This window comes from Chlorocebus sabaeus, chromosome 12, assembly GCF_047675955.1.
Source record: "Chlorocebus sabaeus isolate Y175 chromosome 12, mChlSab1.0.hap1, whole genome shotgun sequence".
NCBI lineage: Eukaryota > Metazoa > Chordata > Mammalia > Primates > Cercopithecidae > Chlorocebus > Chlorocebus sabaeus.
The window spans coordinates 114,313,235-114,336,064 of NC_132915.1; the positions used below are offsets into that span (position 1 = coordinate 114,313,235).

A 22,830-nucleotide genomic window follows, 5' to 3' on the forward strand; every position below is an offset into this window, starting at 1 on the left:
GCCAAGACCCTGAGACGAGACTGTCTTTGGCACGCAGGTGTGGGTTGGAACGTCTTGGAGGCCAGTGCGGCTGGAGTGAGGTGCCATAGGCTGTGGGAAACGGTGGAGGAAACCCGAGGGTCAGACAGGCTCAGTTCCAGCCAGCACCCCAGGCCGTCCTGGTGGTTTGCAGAGGGGCAACACCTTCGGGCTTCTGTGGTATAAGGGTCTCTCTGGATCCCTCTGGCCGCTGAGCTGAAGAGAAACTGAACTGATAAAAGGGAAGGTGCAAGGAGACCAGTTAGGAGGCTGCTGTAAAAATGCAACAGACAGTGGCTGGGGCCTGGAGGTGGCAGCAGAGAGGATGGAAAGTCCAGGTGTATTTTGAAGTCAAGCCTTCAGGATTTGCCAACCCTTTGGGCATGGCTGGGGAAAGGCAGACATCAAGGCCAGCTCCCCAGGGCTTTGTCCTGAGCAGCGAGAGGATTGGACCACAGGATCCGTGGGGTTGGCTGGCACTAACACTCATGTTTGGTTCAGACATGCAGGGTTTAGGATGTGTGCAGCAGACTCAGTGGAGATGTCACGGAGGCACTGCACAGGTTGGGACCTCGTGTCTAGGCTGGAACATACTACAATGTTATGGTTACAGAGGACATTTAAGGCTCTGAAACTTAGATCATTATAACGCCTAGTTTGTCTAACTTTCCCTTCTCTTTTTTTCTTAGCATCATACGGGGTTAATGCATATATTAAAGATCCCTTTAAATAACCAGATTTTAGATTTTTTCATCTATTTTTTGCTTTCAATTTAATTATCTTTATTAAGTTTATTTTTCTACATTATTTTGGTTTACCGTATTATTTTTCTAATTCCTTAAAATAAGTAATGTTCTTTTTATTTCTTTAGTAGCAAAGGCATTTTAGGGTGTACATTTTCCTCTACGTAAAGCTTTGCTGTAATATCTTCCTTTTTCTGATTTCTAGATAATAGATTCTTTACTCTTGAGTCAAAGGTTTACTAGGAGTGTGCTGCTTAATTTACAAGTAGTTAAGATATTTTGGTCATCCTTTATTATTTCTAATTGTATCAGATAATGACTGGGAGATGTGGCCTGTAAATGTCTACATTTATAAGTTTTCAAATTCTAAGTTCATGACTGATTTTTAAGTTGTGTTCACATAAACAAATGTATGTCCTGTATTTTTTTTCTTCATTTTCCTCATTAAGTCAGCATCATTTCTGTTTCTTAATTTTTTTTTTTTTTTTTTTTGAGACGGAGTCTCGCTCTGTTGCCCAGGCTGGAGTGCAGTGGCCCGATCTCAGCTCACTGCAAGCTCCGCCTCCCGGGTTTATGCCATTCTCCTGCCTCAGCCTCCCGAGTAGCTGGGACTACAGGCGCCCGCCACCTCGCCTGGCTAGTTTTTTGTATTTTTTAGTAGAGATAGAGTTTCACCGTGTTGGCCAGGATGGTCTCGATCTCCTGACCTCGTGACCCGCCCGTCTCGGCCTCCCAAAGTGCTGGGATTACAGGCTTGAGCCACTGTGCCCGGCCTCTTTTTCTTAATTTTTATTTTAAGTTCAGGGATACATGTGAAGGATGTGCAGGTTTGTTACATAGGTAAACATGTGCCATGGTGGTTTGCTGCACAGATCATCACGTCACCTAGGTATTAAGCCAGCATCCCTTAGCTAGTCTTCCTGATGCTCTCCCTCCTACCCACCACCCTCCGACAAGCCCCAGTGTGTATTGTTCCCCCACCATGTGTTCATGTCTTCTCATCATTCTGCTCCCACTTAAAAGTGAGAACATGTGGTATTTGGTTTTCCATTCCTGTTTTAGTTTGCTAAGGATAATGGCCTCCAGCTTCCTCTGTGTCCCTGTAGAGGACATGATCTCATTCCTTTTATGGCTGCATAGTATTCCATAGTGTATATGTGTGACCACATTTTCTTTATCCAGTCTATCATTGATGGGCATTTAGGTTGCTTCCATGTCTTTGCTACTGTGAATAGTGCCACCATGAACATATTTGTGCATGTATCTTTATAATACAATGATTTATATTCCTTTGCGATATACCCAGTAATGGGATTGGGTCAAGTGGTATTTCCACCTCTAAGTCTTTGAGGAATTGCCACACTATCTTCCACAATGATTGAACTATTTACACTCCCACCAACTGTGTAAAGTGTTCCCTTTCCTCCACAACCTCTCCAGCGTCTGGTTTTTTTTAAATAATAGCCATTCTGATTGGAGTGAGATGATATCTCTTTGTGGTTCTGATTTACATTTCTCTAATGATCAGTGATATTGAGCTTTTTTTCATGTTTGTTGGCCACACGTATGTCTTCTTTTGAGAAGTGTCCGTTCGTGTCCTTTGCCTACTTTGTAATGGGGTTGTTTGTTCTCCCGGCACCATTTATTAAGTAGGGTATTCTATTTAATAATAGGGAATACATCTTAGCTTTATTCCTAGGTATTTTATTTTTATTTTTTTTGTGGCAATTGCAAATAGGAGTTCATGCATGATTTGGCTCTTGGCTTGCCTATCGGTGTATAAGAATGCTGGCGATTTTTGAACATTGATTTTGTATCCTGAGACTTTGCTGAAGTTGCTTATCAGCTTGAGAAGCTTTTCTCAGATGATGGCATCTGTAAACAAAGATAGTTTGACTTCTTCCCTTTCTATGTAAATACCCTTTATTTCTTTATCTTGCCAGATTGCTCTGGCCAGAACTTCCAGTACTGTGTTGGATAGGAGTGATGAGAGACATCCTTGTCTTGTGCAGGTTTTCAAGGGGAATGCTTCCAGCTTTTGCCCGTTCATTATGGTATTGGCTATGGCTTTGTCATATATGTCTCTTATTATTTTGAGGTATGTCCCTTTAATATCTAGTTTATTAAGAGTTTTTAACATGAAAGGATGTTGAATTTTATCAAAGATCTTTTCTGCATCTATTGAGATAATCATGTGGTTTTTGTCTTTAGATCTGTTTATGTGATGAATCACATTTATTAATTTGGGTATGTTGAACCAACCTTGCATCCCAGGGATGAAGCCTACTTAAGTATGGTGGATAAGCTTTTTGATGTGCTGCTGGATTTGGTTTGCCAAAATTTTGTTGAGGATTTTTGCATCAATGTTCATCTTCATCTAGGATATTGTCCTGAAGTTTTCTTTTTTTGTTGTATCTGTCAGGTTTTGGTATAAGGATGATGCTTGTCTCATAGAATGAGTTAGGGAGGAGTCCTTCCTTTATAATTGTTTAGAATAGTTTCAGTAGAATTGGTACCAGCTCGTCTTTGTACCTCTGGGAGAATTGAGCTGTGAGTCCATCTGGACCTGGGCTTTTTTTGATTGGTAGGCTGTTTATTAGTGCCTCAATTTTAGACCTCATTTTTGGTCTTTTCAGGGATTCAGTTTATTCCTCATTCAATCTTAGGAGGGTGTATGTGTCCAGGAATTTATTCATTTCTTCTAGATTTTCTAGCGTATGTGCACAGAGGTGTTTATAGTATTCTCTGATGGTTGTCTGTATTTCTGTGGGGTCAGTGGTGATATATCCTTTATCATTTCTGATTGTGTTTATTTGAATCTTCTGTCTTCTCTTTTTTTTTTTTTTTAGTTAAGCTAGTGGTCTATTTTCTTAATTTTTTTTTTTTCCAGAAAACCAACTCCTGTTTTCACTGATTTTTTTGATGGATTTTTCATGTCTCTATCTCCTTCAGTTCAGCTCTGATCTTAGTTATTTCTGGTCTTCTGCTAACTTTGGGGTTTGTTTGCTCTTGGTTCTTTAGTTCTGTTAGTTGTGATGTTAGGTTGTTAACTTGAGATCTTTCTTTTTGGTATGGGCATTTAGTGCGATAAATTTCCCTCTTAACACTGCTTTAGCTGTGTCCCAGAGATTTGGTATGTTATATCTGTGTTCTCATTAGTTTCAAAGAACTTTTTGATTTCTGCATTAATTTCATTATTTACCCAAAATTCATTCAGGAGCAGGTTGTTCAGTTTGCATGTAGTTGTGTGGTTTTGAGTGAATTTCTTAATCTTGATTTCTAATTTGATTGCACTGTGGTCTTGGAGACTGTTTGTTATTATTTCCTTTCTTTTGCATTTGCTAAGGAGTGTTTTACTTCCAATTATGTGATCAATTTTAGAGTAAGTGTCCTGTGGCAATGAGAAGAATGTATATTACATTGTCTTTGGGTGGAGAGTTCTGTATATATCTATCAGGTCCGCTTAATCCAGAGCTGAGTTCAAGTCCTGAATGTCTTTGTTGATTTTCTGTCTTGTTGATCTGTCTAATATTGTTGGTAGGTTGTTAAAGTCTCCCAGTGTTATTGTGTGAGAGTCTAAGTCTCTTTTAAGTCTTCAACAACTTGCTTCATTAATCTGGGTACTCCTGTATTGAGTACATGTATATTTAGGACACTTAGCTCTTCTTGTTGAATTGAACCCTTTACCACTATGTAATGCCCTTCATCATCATTTTTGATCTTTGTTGATTTAAAGTCTGTTTTGGCCGGGCGCGGTGGCTCATGCCTGTAATCCCAGCACTTTGGGAGGCCGAGACGGGCGGATCACGAGGTCAGGAGATCGAGACCATCCTGGCTAACATGGTGAAACCCCGTCTCTACTAAAAAAAAAAAATACAAAAAACTAGCCGGGCGTGGTGGCGGCGCCTGTAGTCCCAGCTACTCGGGAGGCTGAGGCAGGAGAATGGCGTAAACCCAGGAGGCGGAGCTTGCAGTGAGCTGAGATCCGGCCACTGCACTCCAGCCTGGGCGACAGAGCCAGACTCCGTCTCAAAAAAAAAAAAAAAAAAAAAAAAATAAAGTCTGTTTTGTCAGAAACTAGGATTGCAACCCCTACTCTTTTCTGTTTTCCATTTGCTTGGTAGATTTTCCTCCATCTCTTTATTTTGAGCCTATGTGTGTCTTTGCATGTGAAGTGGGTCTCTTGAAGACAGCATACTGATGGGTCTTGCTTCTTTATCTTGCTTGCCATTCTACATCTTTTGATTGGTGCATTTAGCCCATTTACATTTAAAGTCATTATTATTATTACTATTATTATTATTATTATTTGAGACAGAGTCTCACTCCGTCGCCCAGGCTGGAGTTCAGTGGCGTGATCTCGGTTCACTGTAACCTCCACCTCCCGAGTTCAAGTGATTTTTGCTGCCTCTCAGCCTTCCAAGTATCTGGGACTACAGGCATGTGCCACCACACCTGGCTAATTTTTTTGTATTTTTAGTAGAGATGAGGTTTCACCATGTTGCTCAGGCTGGTTGAACTCCAGACCTCAAATGATCTACCTGCCTCGGCCTCCCAAAATGCTGGGATTACGGTCGTGAGCCACCATGGCTTGCCTAAAGTTAGTATTATTATGTGTGGATTTGATCCTGTCATCATGATGCTAGCTGGTTATTCTGCAGACTTTTTATGTGGTTTCTTCATAGTGTCACTGGTGTGTGTACTTCAGTGTGTTTTTGCAGTGGCTAGTAATGGTTTTTCCTTTCCATATTTAGTTCTTCCTTCAGGACACCTTGCAGGGCAGGTCTGGTAGTAACAAATTCCCTCAGCATTTGCTTGCCTGAAAAGGGTCTTATTTCTTCTTCGCTTATGAAGCTTGATTTGTCCAGATACAAAATTCTGGATTTGAAATTATTTTCTTTAAGAATGTTGAATATTGGCCCCCAATCTCTTCTAGCTTGTAGGGTTTCCACTGAGAGGTCCACTGTTAGTCTGATGGGATTCTCTTTGCAGGTGAACTGGTCTTTCTCTCTGGCTGCCCTTAACATTCTTTCCTTCACTTCAACCTTGGAGAGTCTGATGATTATGTGTCTTGGGGATGATCTTCTCATGGAGTATTTTACTGGGGTTCTCTGCATTTCCTGAATTTGAATGTTGGCCAGTCTTACAAGGTTGGGGAAGTTCTCCTGGATGATATCCTAAAGTACATTTTCCAACTTGTTCCAATCTCCTTGTCTCCTTAAGGTATCCTAATCAGTCATAGAGTCAGTCTCTTTACATAATCCCATATTTCTTAGAGGTTTTGTTCATTTCTTTTCACTCTTTTTTCTCTATTTTTGTTTGCCCATCTTATTTCAGAAAAATAGTCTTCCAACTCTGAGATTATTTCCTCCGCTTGATCTGTTCTGCTATTAATTCTTGTGATTGCATTGTGAAGTTCTTGTAGTGTGTTTTTCAGCTCTAACAGGTTGGTTATATTCCTCTCTAAACTGGCTATATTGGCTGTCAGTTCCTGTATTGTTTTATCATGATTCTTAACTTCTTTGCATTGGGTTACCACATGCTCTTTTAGCTTCATAAGTGAAGTTCATTATTACATACCTTCTGAAGCCAACTTCTGTCATTTCAACAATCTCAGTTTCAGCCCAGTTCTGGGCGCTTGCTGGAGAGGTGTTGTGGTCATTTGGAGGAAAAGGGGCACTCTGACTTTTTGAATTTTAAGCATTTTTGTGTTGATTATTTCTCATCTTTGTGGGCTTGTTCACCTTTGATCTTTGAGGTTTCTGACCTTTGGATGGGGTTTTTGTGTTTCGTTGTTGTTGTTTTCTGTTTGTTTGCTTTTCTTTTAACAGTCGGGCCTTTCTTCTCTAGGGCTGCTGCTATTTTTTGTGGGTCCACTCCAGAGCCTAGTTGCCTTGGTTTTCCCTGTACCTGGTGGTTTCACCAGTGAAGGTCGTGAAACAGCAAAGACGGCATCCTGCCCCTTCCTCTATAAGCTCTGTCCCAGAGGGTACTGACCTATTGCCGGCCTGAATGTGCCTATAGGAGGTGACTGGAGACCCCAGTTGGGAGGTCTTACCCAGTCAGGAGGGATGGGATCAAGAACCCATTTAAAGCAGCCTGGCTGCTTTTTGATAGAGCAGCTGTGCTGTTTTGGAGATCTTTTCATCCCCGGATCAGTTTGAACTTTCCAAGGCCCACAGGCTGGGATGGCTGCCAAGCCTGAATGACCAAGGTGGTGGCATGCCCTGCCCCTCCTGTGTCCTGTGTTTAAGAGATATTGGATTGTAGGTATATTTATTAAAATCAAGTCTATTGGCCAGGTATGGTGGCTCATGCCTGTAATCTCAGCAGTTTGAGAGGCTGAGGCCAGAAGATTGCTTGAGGTCAGGAGTTCGAGACAAGCCCGGACAACACAGTGAGATCCCACCTCTACAAAGAAATTAAAAACTTAGCTGAGCATGGTGGTACGTGCCTGTAGTCCTACTTCATTTTATTTATTTATTTATTTATTTATTTTTTTGAGACGGAGTCTCGCTCTGTCGCCCAGGCTGGAGTGCAGTGGCCGGATCTCAGCTCACTGCAAGCTCCGCCTCCCGGGTTTACGCCATTCTCCTGCCTCAGCCTCCCGAGTAGCTGGGACTACAGGCGCCCGCCACCACGCCCAGCTAGTTTTTGGTATTTTTTAGTAGAGATGGGGTTTCACCGTGTTAGCCAGGATGGTCTCGATCTCCTGACCTCGTGATCCGCCTGTCTCGGCCTCCCAAAGTGCTGGGATTACAGGCTTGAGCCACTGTGCCCAGCCTATTTATTTATTTATTTATTTAAGACAGAGTCTTGCCCTGTTGCCTAGGTTAGAATGCAATGGTGAGATCTCAGCTCATTGCAACCTCTGCCTCCTGGGTTCAAACAATTTTCCTGCCTCAGCCTCCCAAGTAGCTGGGATTATAGGCGCCCACCACCACGCCCAGCTAATTTTTGTGTTTTTATTAAAGACAGGGTTTCACCAGGTTGGTCAGGCTGGTCTTGAACTCCTGACCTCATGATCCACCCGCCTTGGTCTCCCAAAGTGTGGAGATTACAGGTATGGGCCACCGTGCCTGGCCTATTTTATTTTTTATGAAGTTCCTCTTGTATTTCTAGTGACTTTTGTTTATATATTTAGTCACTATATAGTTTGGTCAATATAAAGTTTATGATTGTTACATTTTCTTCCTAAATTATGCTTTATTTCATCACACAATACCTTCTTAATCTGTGCAGTTCTTCTGCTGGACAGTTGCACCTTGTTGACATCGAATGTCATTGGTTCTACTTTTTGTTGCTGTCACTGGTTTTGGTTTTTAACTTGCATTTGCCTGGTACCTTTCATTTCTTTTCATTTCCAGTTGTTCTTTCTCATTTTAAGTGTTCTTGTAAATTGTATTTATCTGGGTTCTGCTTTTTAATTTTTTTTTTTTTTTTTTCTGAGACAGAGTTTTGCTCTGTCACCCAGGCTGGAGTGCAGTGGCGCGATCTCAGCTCACTGTCAGCTCTGCGTCCTGGGTTCACGCCATTCTCCTGCCTCAGCCTCCCAAGTAGCTGGGACTACAGGTGCCTGCCACTGTGCCCAGCTAATTTTTTGCATTTTGTTTAGTAGAGACGGGTTTTCACCGTGTTAGCCAGGATGGTCTCGATCTCCTGACCTCGTGATCCGCCCGCCTTGGCCTCTCAAAGTGCTGGGATTATAGGCGTGAGCCACCGTGCCTGGCCACAATTTTTTAAAATTTTAATTATTTAAGAGACAGAGTTATGTTGCCCAGGATGATCCTCCTGCCTCAGCCTCCTGAGTAGCTGGGACTATAGGTGTGCACCACCACGCCTGGCTTGGTGGGTTTGCTTTTTTTTTTTTTTTTTAAAAAAAAAAAAAAAAAAAACCTAGTTGTATGATCTCTGTTTCTAATGGTAATGGGTGAATCCAGTCTTTCTCTATTTAGTATAGTGTTTTGACTCTATTCTTCATCCCAAGTTTTGTTGCTTTAGTCAAGTTGCTATTTATTGCCCCTCTCCTCCATTGCTTATTTCTACTCTCTAATTCTTCTGTTCCACAAAAGGTTACCTTCCTTTCCCTACTCTCATAATTGTCAACATTCCTCTTTACTGTTTTTGTTTCTTTAGCATCTTTACTACCAAGATGTACTAGTTCCATCACTAAATTGCTCTATTTCCCTTTTTTCTGCCTCCACCCATACCCAGTAAGTCACAGCCTTTCCAGTACTTGCCCCCTGCCTCTGCATCCTGGTTTGAGGGTATTCACTTTTCATTCTTGACTGTCGCCAGTCCCTTTAGGCTGCCCCCAGAGACTCCCCTATGAGGGGCCCTCAGCTGTCACTCCTGTTGCACACTCTCAGAGCTCTATCCTCACTCACCTGAGTTTACCTTAGCATCTTCTCTTCTCTTCTCTTCTCTTCTCTTCTCTTCTCTTCTCTTCTCTTCTCTTCTCTTCTCTTCTCTTCTCTTCTCTTCTCTTCTCTTCTCTCTTCAGTCCTTGCTCACTGCAGGACTATCTCCCCCATTTTAACTCTGTCCTGTCACTCGGCTGCTCTCCCCTGAAATGAATGGGGGTGTGGGTGGTGGCTGACCCTTCAAGTTCCTGTGTACGCTCAGGTGCCCTTCCTTGTTCCCCACTGAGGAGCGAGATCCAGGCTGCTGTGCGTGCTGCAATCTCTGTCTCTGTCTCTCTCTCTCTCTTGTTTCCTGTTGCAGATGAGGCATTGGACACTCGGATACTTTTCCTTTGTCAGTGACTTGCTCTCTCTCTGCCCCTCAAACTGTAGGCTCAGGGCCTCCTCTGGCGCGGAGTACTTCCCTCCATTTGTCTCATTATTGTGTCTCCTTTTCTTGATCTCCTGTTTCTGGAGCCCCTCCTGTTTCACCTGGCGTCACTTGCTCCGCTCCTGTCAGTCCACGCCCTCTTCCTTGAGCTCATGTTCTCCTCCACGTTGGAGATGCTGCTTGTGCTTGACTAAACTCCCCTTTTTTTCATCTGCTGAGTGGTTTCAGAAGAGAATTTTATTTTTTCTCTAAAAGTTTTGTTCTCTCTCTTTTAGTTTGGTTTTATTTTGAGTTGTTTGCTGCTATACTTGGATCCCTGGACCTTTGTTGACTTTTCTTTCTGGGTGCCCAGCAGGCACCAAGGATTCACTTGCGTTCAGGACCCACTGGCCTCTGCTGTTGGTTTAGGGTGGGTTTAGGGCCTGGGGCCTGGTGGGGAGGAGACAAAGCCATGCTTGAATCTCCACATTCTCAGCACTGCTTGGTGCACTCGACTGCCCTCTGCCTGAGGACTGGCTGTGTCACCAGCCCAGGCTTGTCCATAACCCATGTCACCCTGTCTGCCCTGATGCCTGTCAGCTGGTTGAGCCCCACTGAGCATGGCCCTTTGCTGTCTCATTGAATCCTACACCACCTTGTGAGGTTCAGGTGACTGTGCTCTGTTTTCAGTTGAGGAATCTCCAGGCTGTGTGATGTGCATGAGGGCCAGGAGTGACAGCCATTAGGGCCTCCATCAGCTTGTGCTGTAGCCTCACGCCACTTTTGTTGCCCCGTGTGGCAAATACAGCAACTGCGCTGGAAGGAAACACACTTTCTTTTATGTCTTCTGCTGGCCCCTAGAAGGGTTATTGAGAGCAGGGACAGATCTTGGTCATTTTGTGTTTTCTGGGCTTTGGTCAGGGCCTGGCACAATTTGTACACATTTTTTGAACAAATGGGTGTTACCCAGGACTAGCAAAGACTCTGCCTTAGGGCACAAGAGATAGAAATCTAAGTATTTGCATGTAGTCAGACCCTATTCTCAACAGTACTTCACTGTGTCAGCATTCATAGGTTAATGTAATATGGAATGTTCTCCCTAGCTTGAAGATGTCATATCAGTTTTCTTGAAATAAGGTTTTTCATTATAAAGAGTATATGCTAATTAAGTGAAACCTGGAAAATGCAGGAAGCTGAAAAGAAGCCCAATCTCTCTTGGTTTTCCCCACCCAAAGCTGTGATTCCAGAGATATTTCTGCATTATTCTGTAGACTCTGCTTTTACTGGCATAGACTGGAGCCCACAGTGGCTGCTTGCTGTCCTTAGGGACCTGTTCCCCATCCCCAGGGAACAAACGCATCTGAGGATGTGAGGGTGCTGCTGAGGATGTGAGGGGCTGCACCCAGCTCTCCCCCAGGACCTCTGGAGCCGGAGTCCCTCTATTAGGTCTTGCTCAGTCCTCTGGCTCTAGCTTCTCTGGCTTCTCTAAAGTGGATGTTTACGGCAAGGAACTGGTGGACTTTAGGGGCAATGTCTGGGGAGTGCGGTTCTGTGCAAATACGGCTGTTGGCATGACTATGGTTGTGCCTGTGATGGGCGAGCATGTGTGTGGTTGTCTTGTGTGGCACAGGAGGATGTGTGTGTTGAGGGTGCTGTGGCCCGTTGTGAAAGGGCAGCATTTCTATGAGGCCTTTCTCACAGCAGGGGCTGACTGGTTCTTACTGGCTGGTGGGCATGGCCCCAGAGTCCCCTTTGGAGAATTTGTTGCTTGTCTTCCTGGCCACATGTGCGTGCAGACACAGTGGTTTACATGAGTCGCGTGTTCTCTATCCCTTCTTCCCAGAGTGGCCCTGTTTGTGTTCACAGGTGTGTGCCTCATGTGTGCTGAGGAGTGCATCTGTGTGAGCATCTCATTGGATCTTCAACAGTGAGTGCGGTCGGGCTGGATGTGTGCTGTGAAGCGTGTGTGTGTGACTCCTGCGTTCCTGCACAGCTGCGTGTGGGTGCATGCGGGGTTCGGAGTGTGTGGGCTTGTTCTGTGCACAGCTCTGCCTGTGTGTGTGCCTCCTTATCTGCACTGCATGCCTGCGTCCCTGCTGTCCTATTGCTGCCTCTGTGGGGAGTGGTCATCCCTGGCCCTCAGGAGGGCCGGCCACATGCCCCTGAGAGCCTGGGTGTCACACGTACACACATGTGTACAAACACACAAAGTGCACATAGCACACGAGCTCACACACCCTCTCTCTTCTGTGCCACTGAGAGCCTGGGTGTGCACACATATGCATGTGTGTACAAACACACAGTGCTTATAGTAAGCATGCTCACACACTTCCTCTCTTGAGTGCCACTGAGAGCCTGGGTATGCATGTATTACACATGCTTACACAACTCTTCTTTCCCATGCCACTGAGAGCCTGGGTGTGCACATGTATGCACATATGTACAAACACACAGAAAGTGCACATAGGACACATACCCACACAGCTGCTCTCTCCCGTGCCACTGAGAGCCTGGGTGTACACATATATGCACGTGTGTACACACAGAAAGTGCACATGGCACAAGTGCCCACACTCCCCCTCTCTCCCGTGCCACTGAGAGCCTGGGCATGCACACATACACACATGTGTAGAAACAGAAAATTGTGCATAGCACACATGCCCACACCGCCCCTGCTCTTTTGTGCCACTGAGAACCTGGTTGTGCACACATACGCATGTGTGTACAAACACACAGAAAGTACATGTTAGCATACACTGCTCCCCACATCCTCACACGGGGACCCCATGCTCAAGCCCAGGTATTCAAAGCCCACTGAGAGACTAATGGCTGGGGCACAGCTGTTTGCTCTCTGAGAACACTGAGAGTCACACACGGCCAAGCTTAGCGCACAAACTAACAAACCATTACACAGGCAGATGTGCTCTCCTGCAGAGACACACAGCCAGCTCCTGTACAGACGCACACCCGAACCCTCTGAGCTCCCACAGAGACCCTGCTCACCTGCAGAGACACACAGCCAGCTCCTGTACAGACACACACCTGAATCCTCACAGAGACCCTTCCCTCAGTTGTTAAGCATTGATCAAGCCCCTCTCAGTGTGAGGGGCTCAGTGGTAAAAAAGACAACGTGGCCCTGTCCTCATGGAGCCTACAGTCTTGTCTGGGAGTTGGGCATGGAACAGGTCAACAATAAAACACAGTGACAAGTGATGATGTGGTCAGGGCCACTGTTGGAGGTAAGCCAAGGGCCCTGTTCTAAACAGTGTGCCCAGAGCAGGTGCTCTGTGCAGGTGACGTTAATGCTGAGACCCGAAGGTGTGTGGGAAGGAGTCCAGCGAGGGACGCATTTCACACTTGGGATACTGTGTGAAGGGCCAGGACACAGCAGGGGTGGTGTGCGTGGACATGGGAAAAGGCTGCTGGGTTGGGTGGTGAGCAGGGTAGAGAAGCAGTCAGGCTGGAGCAGGTGGACAAAGTTTCTAACAGTGAGTATTGTGGGCATTGAACAGCCATGGACCATGCATACACCGATGAACTTGGCTGTGTTCCAGGAAAACTACTTAGAAAACAGACAGCCCATGGGTACTGACCCCTGAGTCCATGAGGGAGACAGAGGGAGGGACAGATGCTGCAGAGCTCCGTGGGCTATGCTGAAGAGATGGGATCTGGGGAGGGACTAACTCAGATTTATGTCTTCAGGGGAAAAAGCTTGGGGTGCTCATGGAGAGTGACCTGGGGGCATCAAGACTGTGCTCCTAGAAGGTGGCTGGGGATGCTGGGGACCAGAGACAGTGAGTGTGTATCATCCAATTCAATCCCGCTCTCTCATCTGGCACCCAGTAACCATGGAGATCATCAAGGCCTTGGTTCCCTCAGCTGTGAAGTGGAGGTCACAGGGGTCACTGGCACAATTGTCTGTGACCGGCTGGGGTTGGAGGCTGGTGTCCTCCAGGCTGTGTCTGTGGGGGTCCACAGGTGGGGTAGGCGGGTACCCAGTGGTCCCCACATCCTCAGTAACCCCCATCCCCTCAGGATCCCCCTTCGCCCGCGCCAGCCTCAAGAGCGGGAAGACAGAGAGCTCGTCATACTTCCGGAGGAAGGAGAAGATGTTCCGGTTTTTCATCCGGCGCATGGTGAAGGCTCAGAGCTTCTACTGGGTGGTGCTGTGTGTGGTGGCCCTGAACACACTGTGTGTGGCCATGGTGCATTACAACCAGCCGCGGCGGCTCACCACGGCGCTGTGTACGTATCCCCGTCCCTCCCTCAGGTACTTCCTGAGCATCTCTGCTCTTAGCCTGGAAACCCTGGTCCATGCCCTGGGACCACCCTGGGTGGGACGGGACCCACCCCCATGTTGCCCAAAGTATCCCACAGCCCTGATCAGTCCCCAAGGGCCTCTGTGGGGGTCTGGGGTGTGTCCAGAGCTGGAGGGTGGCCTCTCCAGCCCCTGGGTTCCAGAAAGCACAGCTGCATCTGCTAGACCCCTGTCCCTCAGCATAGTGTGAGACTGGTTGAGGGGTCCCAGGCGCCCAGGGCAGGATATATGTGGGACGACCAGGGGCAGGCCAGGCCAGGCAGATGGGTGTCCTCCCCCTAGAGGGCTTCAGACCCACAGTTGGGACTTAGCCCCATGCTCCTTTCTACCACCTGGCTGCTGATTCTGCCCCAGCTTCCTGAGGGGGGAGTCCTGGCTTCTTACCCTCCTTGGGTTCCCCTGGTTACCTTCATTTTTCTTTACATTTGGCTGAATCTGGATGCATTCATGCCCTTCTGTGGAGTGAGCTGACTGCAGTTCTGTTCCACAAGCCTCAGCACAGGAGCCAGGATGGGCCCCTCCAGGCCTGGTCTGTCACAGCCTCGGACTCTCTGGCCCATGTGGAAAACAGTGTTGCTCTGTGGTCTTACTTCACAAAGAGGATCAAAACCAAAGAGTCCACCCATGTTTTATGTCCTGTCAGGTAGTGTTTCAGTCCTCCTGACCTCAGGGTTCAGCTGCACTCACCCTGCTGGGTGTCTACAGCTGGTCTGGAGACAGGGCCTGTTTGGGGTTCCCTGGAGGGCCTCAGTCTCTCCTTGAGGGCCCTGTGTGCCTGAAGCTACGGAGGCACCTAGGAAAGCCTTTTCCGACTCCGTTCGTCCCAGCTCCGAGTTCAGCCTGGCTGTCACTGTGTGCTGCTGTGACGGTGGCCTCACCAGGGCCCTAGCTGGCCGGCTGAGCCCCACTCTGTGGACCAGGGGGCCTCGCCTGCTCTGCCCAGGAGTGTGAGGGTTCCCTGAGCTGCAGGATTTGACGCTCCACAGTGGGAGAGATGGGGCTGCAGGTCACCTGGAAGCATGGGTGGGAGAGTGGCTGTGTTGGGGTGGAACTCTGGGCCTCAGTTTCCCAAACTTGACACTGAAATCTACGACATGCGAACAGGGAGATGGTTGTGGGGGGCAGAAGTAAAAGGAGCCAAGGGAGCTCCCGCTCAGGCTCCTGGGTGGCTGCAGGCCGAGGAGCAGCTTGTGTACATGGAACTGCCTGTCCCATCCCCTGATGCACATGTCCTGGGGCCCACAGGGTGGCACCTCGGGACTTTGCTTGGGCCTGAGTTCAGTGTCTCTCTTGAGTCCTCTGGCTAACATTTTCCCGCCCTTGGGGGTCAGGTGGGGACCAAGGACTTCCTCCTGACCCAGTGGCTCGGCCTGTTCCCTGTGAGAGGCTGTTGGAGCGCAGTGAGTCGGCAGGCAGTGGGTAGGGGTAGGGCTGCACAGCCCAGTCACGCGTCTACTGTATGGGAGCACAGGGCTGGGAGTGTCCAGGCGTTGGTGAGACCACAGGCATCCCTGACCATAGACCGCTGCTGTGTCTTGTCTGTGGTTTCCTGGAGTTCCTGGCTTGATTGGTGTCACTGAGGGAAAAACAGCTGGACGGAAATGTGGGCAGTGTCCCTGACAGCCGGGCTGGGCCTGAGGGAGGCTGGCTCAGGTGGGGCAGGCTTGCCAGAGGCGAGGGGGTGTGGCCGCCCAGTCTAGAGCAGCTTTGCAGGGGTTCATCGTGGGTTTTGTGCACCTCGGCTGTCCATTCTCCAAGGACCTGCCCTCAATGCATTGCCAGAACCTTCAGAACTGAGGCTTGAGTTAAGAAAGGCTTGAGTTAAGAGGCCTTGCCATCCTGTGAGCACCTGGGGGGGCCTCATGCATCTCACCAGACTTGCTCACCCTCCCTCTGCTCCCATAGCACCATCCTCTTAGAAGACAAAACCTGGTTTTAATGATCTGTCTCTGTTTCCCCCTCAGCTTGTGAACTCCTGGGGAGAAGGGAGTTCATGGGGGGACATGAAGGACAGGCCCCTGAGAGTCCACACCTGGGCAGAGTCCAGCTCAGCCTGTCCTCTTGCTGGCTCGAAACAGCACCAGTGCCTGCTGGTTGGATGCATGATACAGACGTGTACGAACGAATGCCCTTTCTTGGCCTCAGAGAGGAGGCTGAGTATGTGAGGCTGAGGGCATCCGTTCCTAGGGAGAGTGAGAGGGCAGAGAGGATGTTGGAGGATTTCAGATCTCTTTCTCCAAAAGTTTTGCCATTTGCATTTCTTGTACTTGTTCCTTGCAAAGTGCTCTCACTTTGGTCTCCTGGGGAGCAAGGTGTATGCCTGGGTAGCCTCCCCTCCCAGATCTGGGGTGTGGGTGCCCATAGTCCTATCTCCGGGGCCTCTCCTCCCTGGGCCCGAGCCCCTCGTGTGGGGAGCCCGAGGGCTTTGTGGCCCATGCAGAGGGGCTCTGGGACTTTGTGGCCAGGAGTGTTGGGCCTTTCCAAGCTGCTTGTGTATTCCCCTGGGCTTGCTGGGGTGCTCTGGGCTGGACTGCAGGGGGCACAGCTTTTCTGCCACATCTTACACCTAGTGGTCTGCACAGCCAGGCCCAGGTCAGAGCTGTAGGGTTCAGTGGTCTCAGTGGAGGGTGGATCCTTCTGTCCCGAGCAGCCCTGCCTGAGGGGTGCTGGGCATCCGTGCCTCTCACAGGGGCCTCTCGGCTTCTCCAGGGACGCTGCTTGACCTTGTTACCATCCCATGCTTAGCTTGAGTGCCTGTTGATTTTCTGGCTGGTGTCAGAGGCCAGGCTTGCTGTGGGTGACTTGCTCCAAGGAACTGGTTGTCCATGTCCTCAGGCCATAGAAAGCAGGGTGTCCCCTCCCTGAGACTCCTGTTTGTACGGTGCCTGAGTGGGCTGTGAAGTTGTCATCTCTGCTTGTCCCAGGTCTGGGCTGCTGCAGACTTGTCCCCAACGGAGGCCGTCTGGACCTGTGCAGCACAGCCCTTGGTGGAGATTTTAAGAGCATAGGGATGGGAAGAGTGTGGCCCCCTCTTCCAGCGTCTGCTTTATCAGAAGTTGTGTCAGCTGAAGGTCCCGTGTCCCAACAGAGACTGTGGGGGGGATTCAGAAGCCCTGGGAAGGCTGAGCTGGACTCTGCCCAGTTGTGGACTCTCAGAGGCCTGCCCTTCATGCCCTCCCAGGGTCTTGTTCTCCATGTGGGCTCTGTCCTGGGCTCTGTTGCTTCCTTAGCCCCTGCTGCCCTAGCAGAGCCACGGTGCCTTTGGCCTGACCAGCACCATGAGAAGTTTAAGAGCCAATCCCTGCCCTTTGGGAGGAGAGTCAGAGACAGTGGCCTCACCCTGACGCCAAGGACTCCTGGCTCAGCCAGTGGCTGGGCCTGGCTGGGCCTCCTGCTGCCTGTGGCCTCTGGAGCCACGGCGTTCTTTTGTGCTGCTTCCCTCCTTCTGCTTGGGCTGGGTGAGCAGGGTCTGTGTACCTTGAAATCCCAGCACAGCCCTCTAGCCCAGGTATGGCCTCTCTCAGTCCCAAGGCCTAGAAGGGTCAGCAGGACTCCTGGGCCCAGGACAGCCCCGCTCCACTGCTGTTGTGCCCGCGGGAGCCTCTGTGACTCAGTGAGAGTGCAAGGGGACAGTGCCTCTTGGCAGCCTCGTGCTGGACAGGAGTGCGGTGGTAGAGGAGGTCTGCCTTCAGGGCAGCAAATGTGAACAGAATGCAAGTCAGCCACAGTGCCGTGGCCATCCTGGGGAGAGGCGCCTTTCCTCTGGGAAGTCCCAGTGGAAAGATGGGAGATTCTGACAAGGAGGTTGAGGTACCCCACCTTCGGTCAGAGATTGGGGTGAGGCCAGAGGCGGAAGGACCAACAACTGGAAGCTGTAGCTGGGCCTCTCCTCGGGGGAAATGGGGCCCTTTGCCTCATAGCCCCAGGCCCTCCTCTGGTGAGGAGGGGGCACCCCCATGACCCCAGAAGTCACACCTGGGCTGATCTTGGGAGCTTGCCTCTTGCTGAGCCCGTCCTTCTCTGGGTCTCAGAGGCACTAGGCACTCATCACCTTTCAGACTGGAACAGGTACCTCTCCGTGTCTCTCTCAATCCATCGTTCCTTTCCTGGGCTGAGACTTCAGAGCATGGGACTGTAGGCCAGGCCTGGAAGGCTCAGCCCTGGGAAGGCCCAGAGGTCTGGTGTCCTCCAGTCTGGGCTGGAGCCGGAGTGGGAGGAGGCCTCGAGCTAATCCCCCTCTTCTCCGGCTTTTCCTAGATTTTGCAGAGTTTGTTTTCCTGGGTCTCTTCCTCACAGAGATGTCCCTGAAGATGTATGGCCTGGGGCCCAGAAGCTACTTCCGGTCCTCCTTCAACTGCTTTGACTTTGGGGTGAGTGAGAGACCTCATCGGGGGCCCATAGGGGCCCAGGCTGTGTCCTTTCCTGCGTGTGCACACACGGCCCCTTCCCATAGGCCATGCCCAGTGTGGGCTGGGGTCTGTGACCCTCCATGGGTCAGAAAGGCTACCTGAAGACAGTGAGGAGCAGGGGCTGGCAGAGGAGGCCTGTTGTGGCCAGGCCTGACGGGAGTGTCAGCCTCAGCCGCTCTGTGTCGGCGGGAGGCCACTCCTCCCTCTTCTGATCCTGTCTGTAGACTTTCACAGTCATCTGAAGGCTCTGCAGCTGCCTCCATGCCTGGGATCTCACGAACCTGTGGAGGGCTCAGTCTCTCCCCAGTGGAGCTCAGGGGGGCTCTGGCCCTGGGCACGCTTAGGTACATCCACCAGCACTTCTAGGGGTTGGGGCCTGCTAGGCCGTAATGGTCCTGCCCTCTTTGTGGGGCTAGGGGAGGTGGTGGCCTTGGCCTGGGTCTCTTTACCAACTTCAGTAGGTGAGGGAAGCCTTGGAGGCAGTGTGTTTCACAGCTTACCATGACACTCGAGCACAGAGGGCAGGGCAGGGCAATCCGAGACACTCCTCGCGGGAACCCGGCAGGGAGCACAGGACACTTCCTGGGACCTGAACCCTGAGCTTAGGGATGTGGCACTGTTGGCACCTGCCCAGAGGCTGAGTTCCGAGCCTTCCTGCTGGAGGCTGGGCATGATGGGTGGCCACGCCGCCCCCTGAGGGAGGAGGGAGGAGTAGGAGTAAGTACTCCCTCCAAGGCTTTGTACCAGAGCGCTTCAAACCCTCCAGTATGGAGTGATGAGTGGGAGCACTACCCCCTAGGACGGAGTGAAGAGTGGGAGATCTGCCCCCCCCAGCAAGGAGTAAAGGCTGGGAGCACTGCCCCCTCACGGTGGAGTGAAGGGTGGGAGCAGAGTCCCCCAGGAAGGAGTGACAGGTGGGAGGACTACCCCTCTCATGAAGGAGTGACGGAGAGCACTACCCTACCAGGAAGGAGTGAAGGGTGGGAGCATTGTGCCCCCCTCCCCTGGGAAGGAGTGACGGGTGGGAGCACTGCCCCTCCCAGGAAGGAGTGATGGGTGGGAGCACTACCCCTCCCATGAAGGAGTGACGGGTGGGAGCACTACCCTCCCATGAAGGAGTGACGGGTGGGAGCACTACCCCTCCCATGAAGGAGTGACGGGTGGGAGCACTACCCCTCCCATGAAGGAGTGACGGGTGGGAGCACTGCCCCTCCCATGAAGGAGTGACGGGTGGGAGCACTGCCCCTCCCATGAAGGAGTGACGGGTGGGAGCACTACCCCTCCCATGAAGGAGTGACGGGTGGGAGCACTACCCCTCCCATGAAGGAGTGACGGGTGGGAGCACTGCCCCTCCCATGAAGGAGTGACGGGTGGGAGCACTGCCTCCTCAGGAAGGAGTGACAGGTGGGAGTACTACCCCTCCCATGAAGGAGTGACGGGTGGGAGCACTACCCCTCCCATGAAGGAGTGACAGGTGGGAGCACTGCCCCTCCCATGAAGGAGTGACAGGTGGGAGTACTACCCCTCCCATGAAGGAGTGACGGGTGGGAGCACTTCCCTCCCATGAAGGAGTGACAGGTGGGAGCACTGCCTCCTCAGGAAGGAGTGACAGGTGGGAGCACTGCCTCCTCAGGAAGGAGTGACAGGTGGGAGCACTACCCCTCCCATGAAGGAGTGACAGGTGGGAGCACTGCCCCTCCCATGAAGGAGTGACAGGTGGGAGCACTACCCTCCCATGAAGGAGTGACAGGTGGGAGCACTGCCCCTCCCATGAAGGAGTGACAGGTGGGAGCACTGCCCCTCCCATGAAGGAGTGACAGGTGGGAGCACTACCCCTCCCATGAAGGAGTGATGGGTGGGAGCACTACCCTCCCATGAAAGAGTGACGGGTGGGAGCACTACCCCCCCATGAAGGAGTGACAGGTGGGAGCACTACCCCTCCCATGAAGGAGTGACGGGTGGGAGCACTACCCTCCCATGAAGGAGTGACGGGTGGGAGCACTACCCCTCCCATGAAGGAGTGACGGGTGGGAGCACTGCCCCTCCCATGAAGGAGTGACAGGTGGGAGCACTACCCCTCCCATGAAAGAGTGACGGGTGGGAGCACTGCCTCAGGAAGGAGTGACGGGTGGGAGCACTGCCTCAGGAAGGAGTGACAGGTGGGAGCACTGCCTCAGGAAGGAGTGACAGGTGGGAGCACTACCCTACCAGGAAGGAGTGAAGGGTGGGAGCAGAGTCCCCCAGGAAGGAGTGACAGGTGGGAGCACTACCCTCCCATGAAGGAGTGACAGGTGGGAGTACTACCCTCCCATGAAGGAGTGACAGGTGGGAGCACTGCCTCCTCAGGAAGGAGTGGGAAGTAGGAGTGCTGTCCCCCAAGGGAGGGTTTGGAGCTCTGCAGTGTTTACAGCAGCCAGAGAGGGGCCTGGACTGTGGTAGTAAAACTTCAGTTAGAAAATTCAGCTTAATTGGACTTTTTCTCTCATGAGCGCTATACTTCTCCAGGTGGTAGACATTTGTGTCTGTGATTTTGTTGAATCCTCACAAGGACTCTCATTTTATTGATGATAACGGCAGACATTGTGTGACTGGCCCCAGGCTGCCCATTGGTTTGAGAGGAGTCAGTGGGTGAGCCTGGCTTTCTGGCCTCGGGGGTCGTGGTTTTGCATCATGCTGTGTTTCTGATCTCTGAGGAAGGGAAGGCGGTGGCCGCCTATATCGAAACCTGTGATTTCGAGAGATGGTGGGAAGACAACAACCCTTCTTACCCTTTGACTTCTTGGTCACAAGGAAAGCCTGAGTGCATCGACTGAGGAAGCTGAAGAGGTGGAGAGAAGTCAGAGATGCACGCATCTTTTTCATGTCTTCTGATCTTCTGATCTGAACTGACTGGATCTCAGGACATGGAGATAATTTGCACATAAGCTGACACATTCTTCTAACACTTAGCAGCTTTAAAGTACAAAAATCTGTTTCACATTTCTATGGCTTAGGAATTCAGGTGTGGCTTAACTGGGTATCTCTGGCCCAGGGTCCCTCAGGAGGATTCAGCCCAGTTGAAGGCCAAAGATACGGTCATTCCACAGCTTGACTGGGACTATAGAATTTGGTTTCAAGCTCATGCATTTGGTTACTAGAAGGCTGGGTTGCTGGTCGTGTGGCCTCTCATAGGCTGCTGGAATGTCCTCGGCTGTGGTCTGAGGGAGAGAACTGAGAGCACATAAGACAGAAGCTATAGAAATCCTGTCTTGAAAGAAAAATCCTGTCAGTTTTGCCGTTGTCTTTTAGTTAGGAGTGAGTCACTGGGCCCAGTGACTGGCTGGGGGTAGGAATATATGGGGGCAGCTATTACACGAGGATGTGAACACCAGACAGTGAGGACCACTGGGGCCACTGAAGAGGCCGCTTGCCACAGCCTGCCCTCTGGCTCTCAGTGACTCGTATCCTTCCCAGTGTAAAACACCTTCACCCCTGCCAACTCCCCAAAATCTCATCCATTACAGCATCAACTCAAAGTCCAGAATCTCATCCTCAGTTAGGTTCAGGTGTGGGTGAGGCTCCTCGAGTGTAGTTCCCTAAGTGCAGTGGCCATGGTGCCTCTTGCTCTGTTGACCTGTGGAACTAGAGGGTTATCTACGCTCCACATTCAGTGTGCAGTGGTAGGATGGGCACAGGGTAACTGCAGTAGATATTCCTGCTCAGCAAGGGGACAGCAGAAAGCTGAGCCACTGGTCCATAGGGATTCTGAAATTCAGCTGGGCACATGCTGGAAAGTCTGGGATTCATTATTACAGCCAGGAAACCCTCTGGGCTCTCACTCCCTTTGCTTTTCCATACAAGGTAGTTCAGGTTTTCAGTTGAATGGTTTTCTCAGCCTACTTTCCACTGGCAGAATTTTGGGAATTTAAAGACCTGTTTTCGTTGTGTACTGTCTTGATTCTTTCAGTTCAAGTTGGTGATGTCTCTGCGTATATGTCCTTTAAGAACTTTATGGATATGTTGTGAACCTTGGGGTTCACTTTATTAGAAAAAAGCTCTACCCACACCTATTAGGCCTTAGACCTTTTCTGTTTGTGTTCCTGTTGAGATGCTAAGGGTCAACACCTCCAGTGTCTTGGAGAAGTTACTGCTTCATTGACCGGATGTATGAGGCACCCTCAATCTCTTTGAAGAGCCTGAAAGTGTGGCTGAGTAGTGCTCTAGACGCTACCTTTGATCCTTTTGGGATCTCAAATAAATGTCACAGTCTTGCCCTTGGCTTCATCTTTAGACTATGCCACCTTTCTCTCTTTTTAAAATTTCAAGTTTTATTTAGATTCAGGGTGCACATGTGCAGGTTTGTTACGTGGGTATGTTGTGTGATGCTAAGGTTTGGGATACACACGAGGTAGTGAGCATAGTACTATCACCCAGGTAGTGAGCATAGTACCTGGAAGATAGTTTGTCAACCCCTTCCCCTCCTTCTAGTACTCAGTGTCTATTGTTCCCTACTTTGTGTCCATGTGTACCCTTGTTTAGCTCCCACTCATGAGAACATGTGGTATTTGGTTTTCTGTTTCTGCATTAATTC

General features: G+C 50.0%; 1 protein-coding gene across 10 annotated transcripts in view; it reads left to right on the forward strand.

Moving 5' to 3' along the window:
• CACNA1B (calcium voltage-gated channel subunit alpha1 B) overlaps positions 1-22,830 on the forward strand; it is a 250,421-nt gene that overhangs the window by 84,878 nt on the left and 142,713 nt on the right. For all 10 annotated transcript variants that reach the window (XR_012094909.1, XR_012094910.1, XR_012094908.1 and 7 more), the window contains exons 11-12: positions 13,569-13,778; positions 18,109-18,221. Coding sequence is in view for 6 of the 10 variants with exons in the window: in XM_073022144.1 (XP_072878245.1) it covers positions 13,569-13,778; positions 18,109-18,221 (323 nt within the window). In the remaining 4 variants the exon portion in view is untranslated. The remainder of the gene's footprint in view (positions 1-13,568; positions 13,779-18,108; positions 18,222-22,830) is intronic.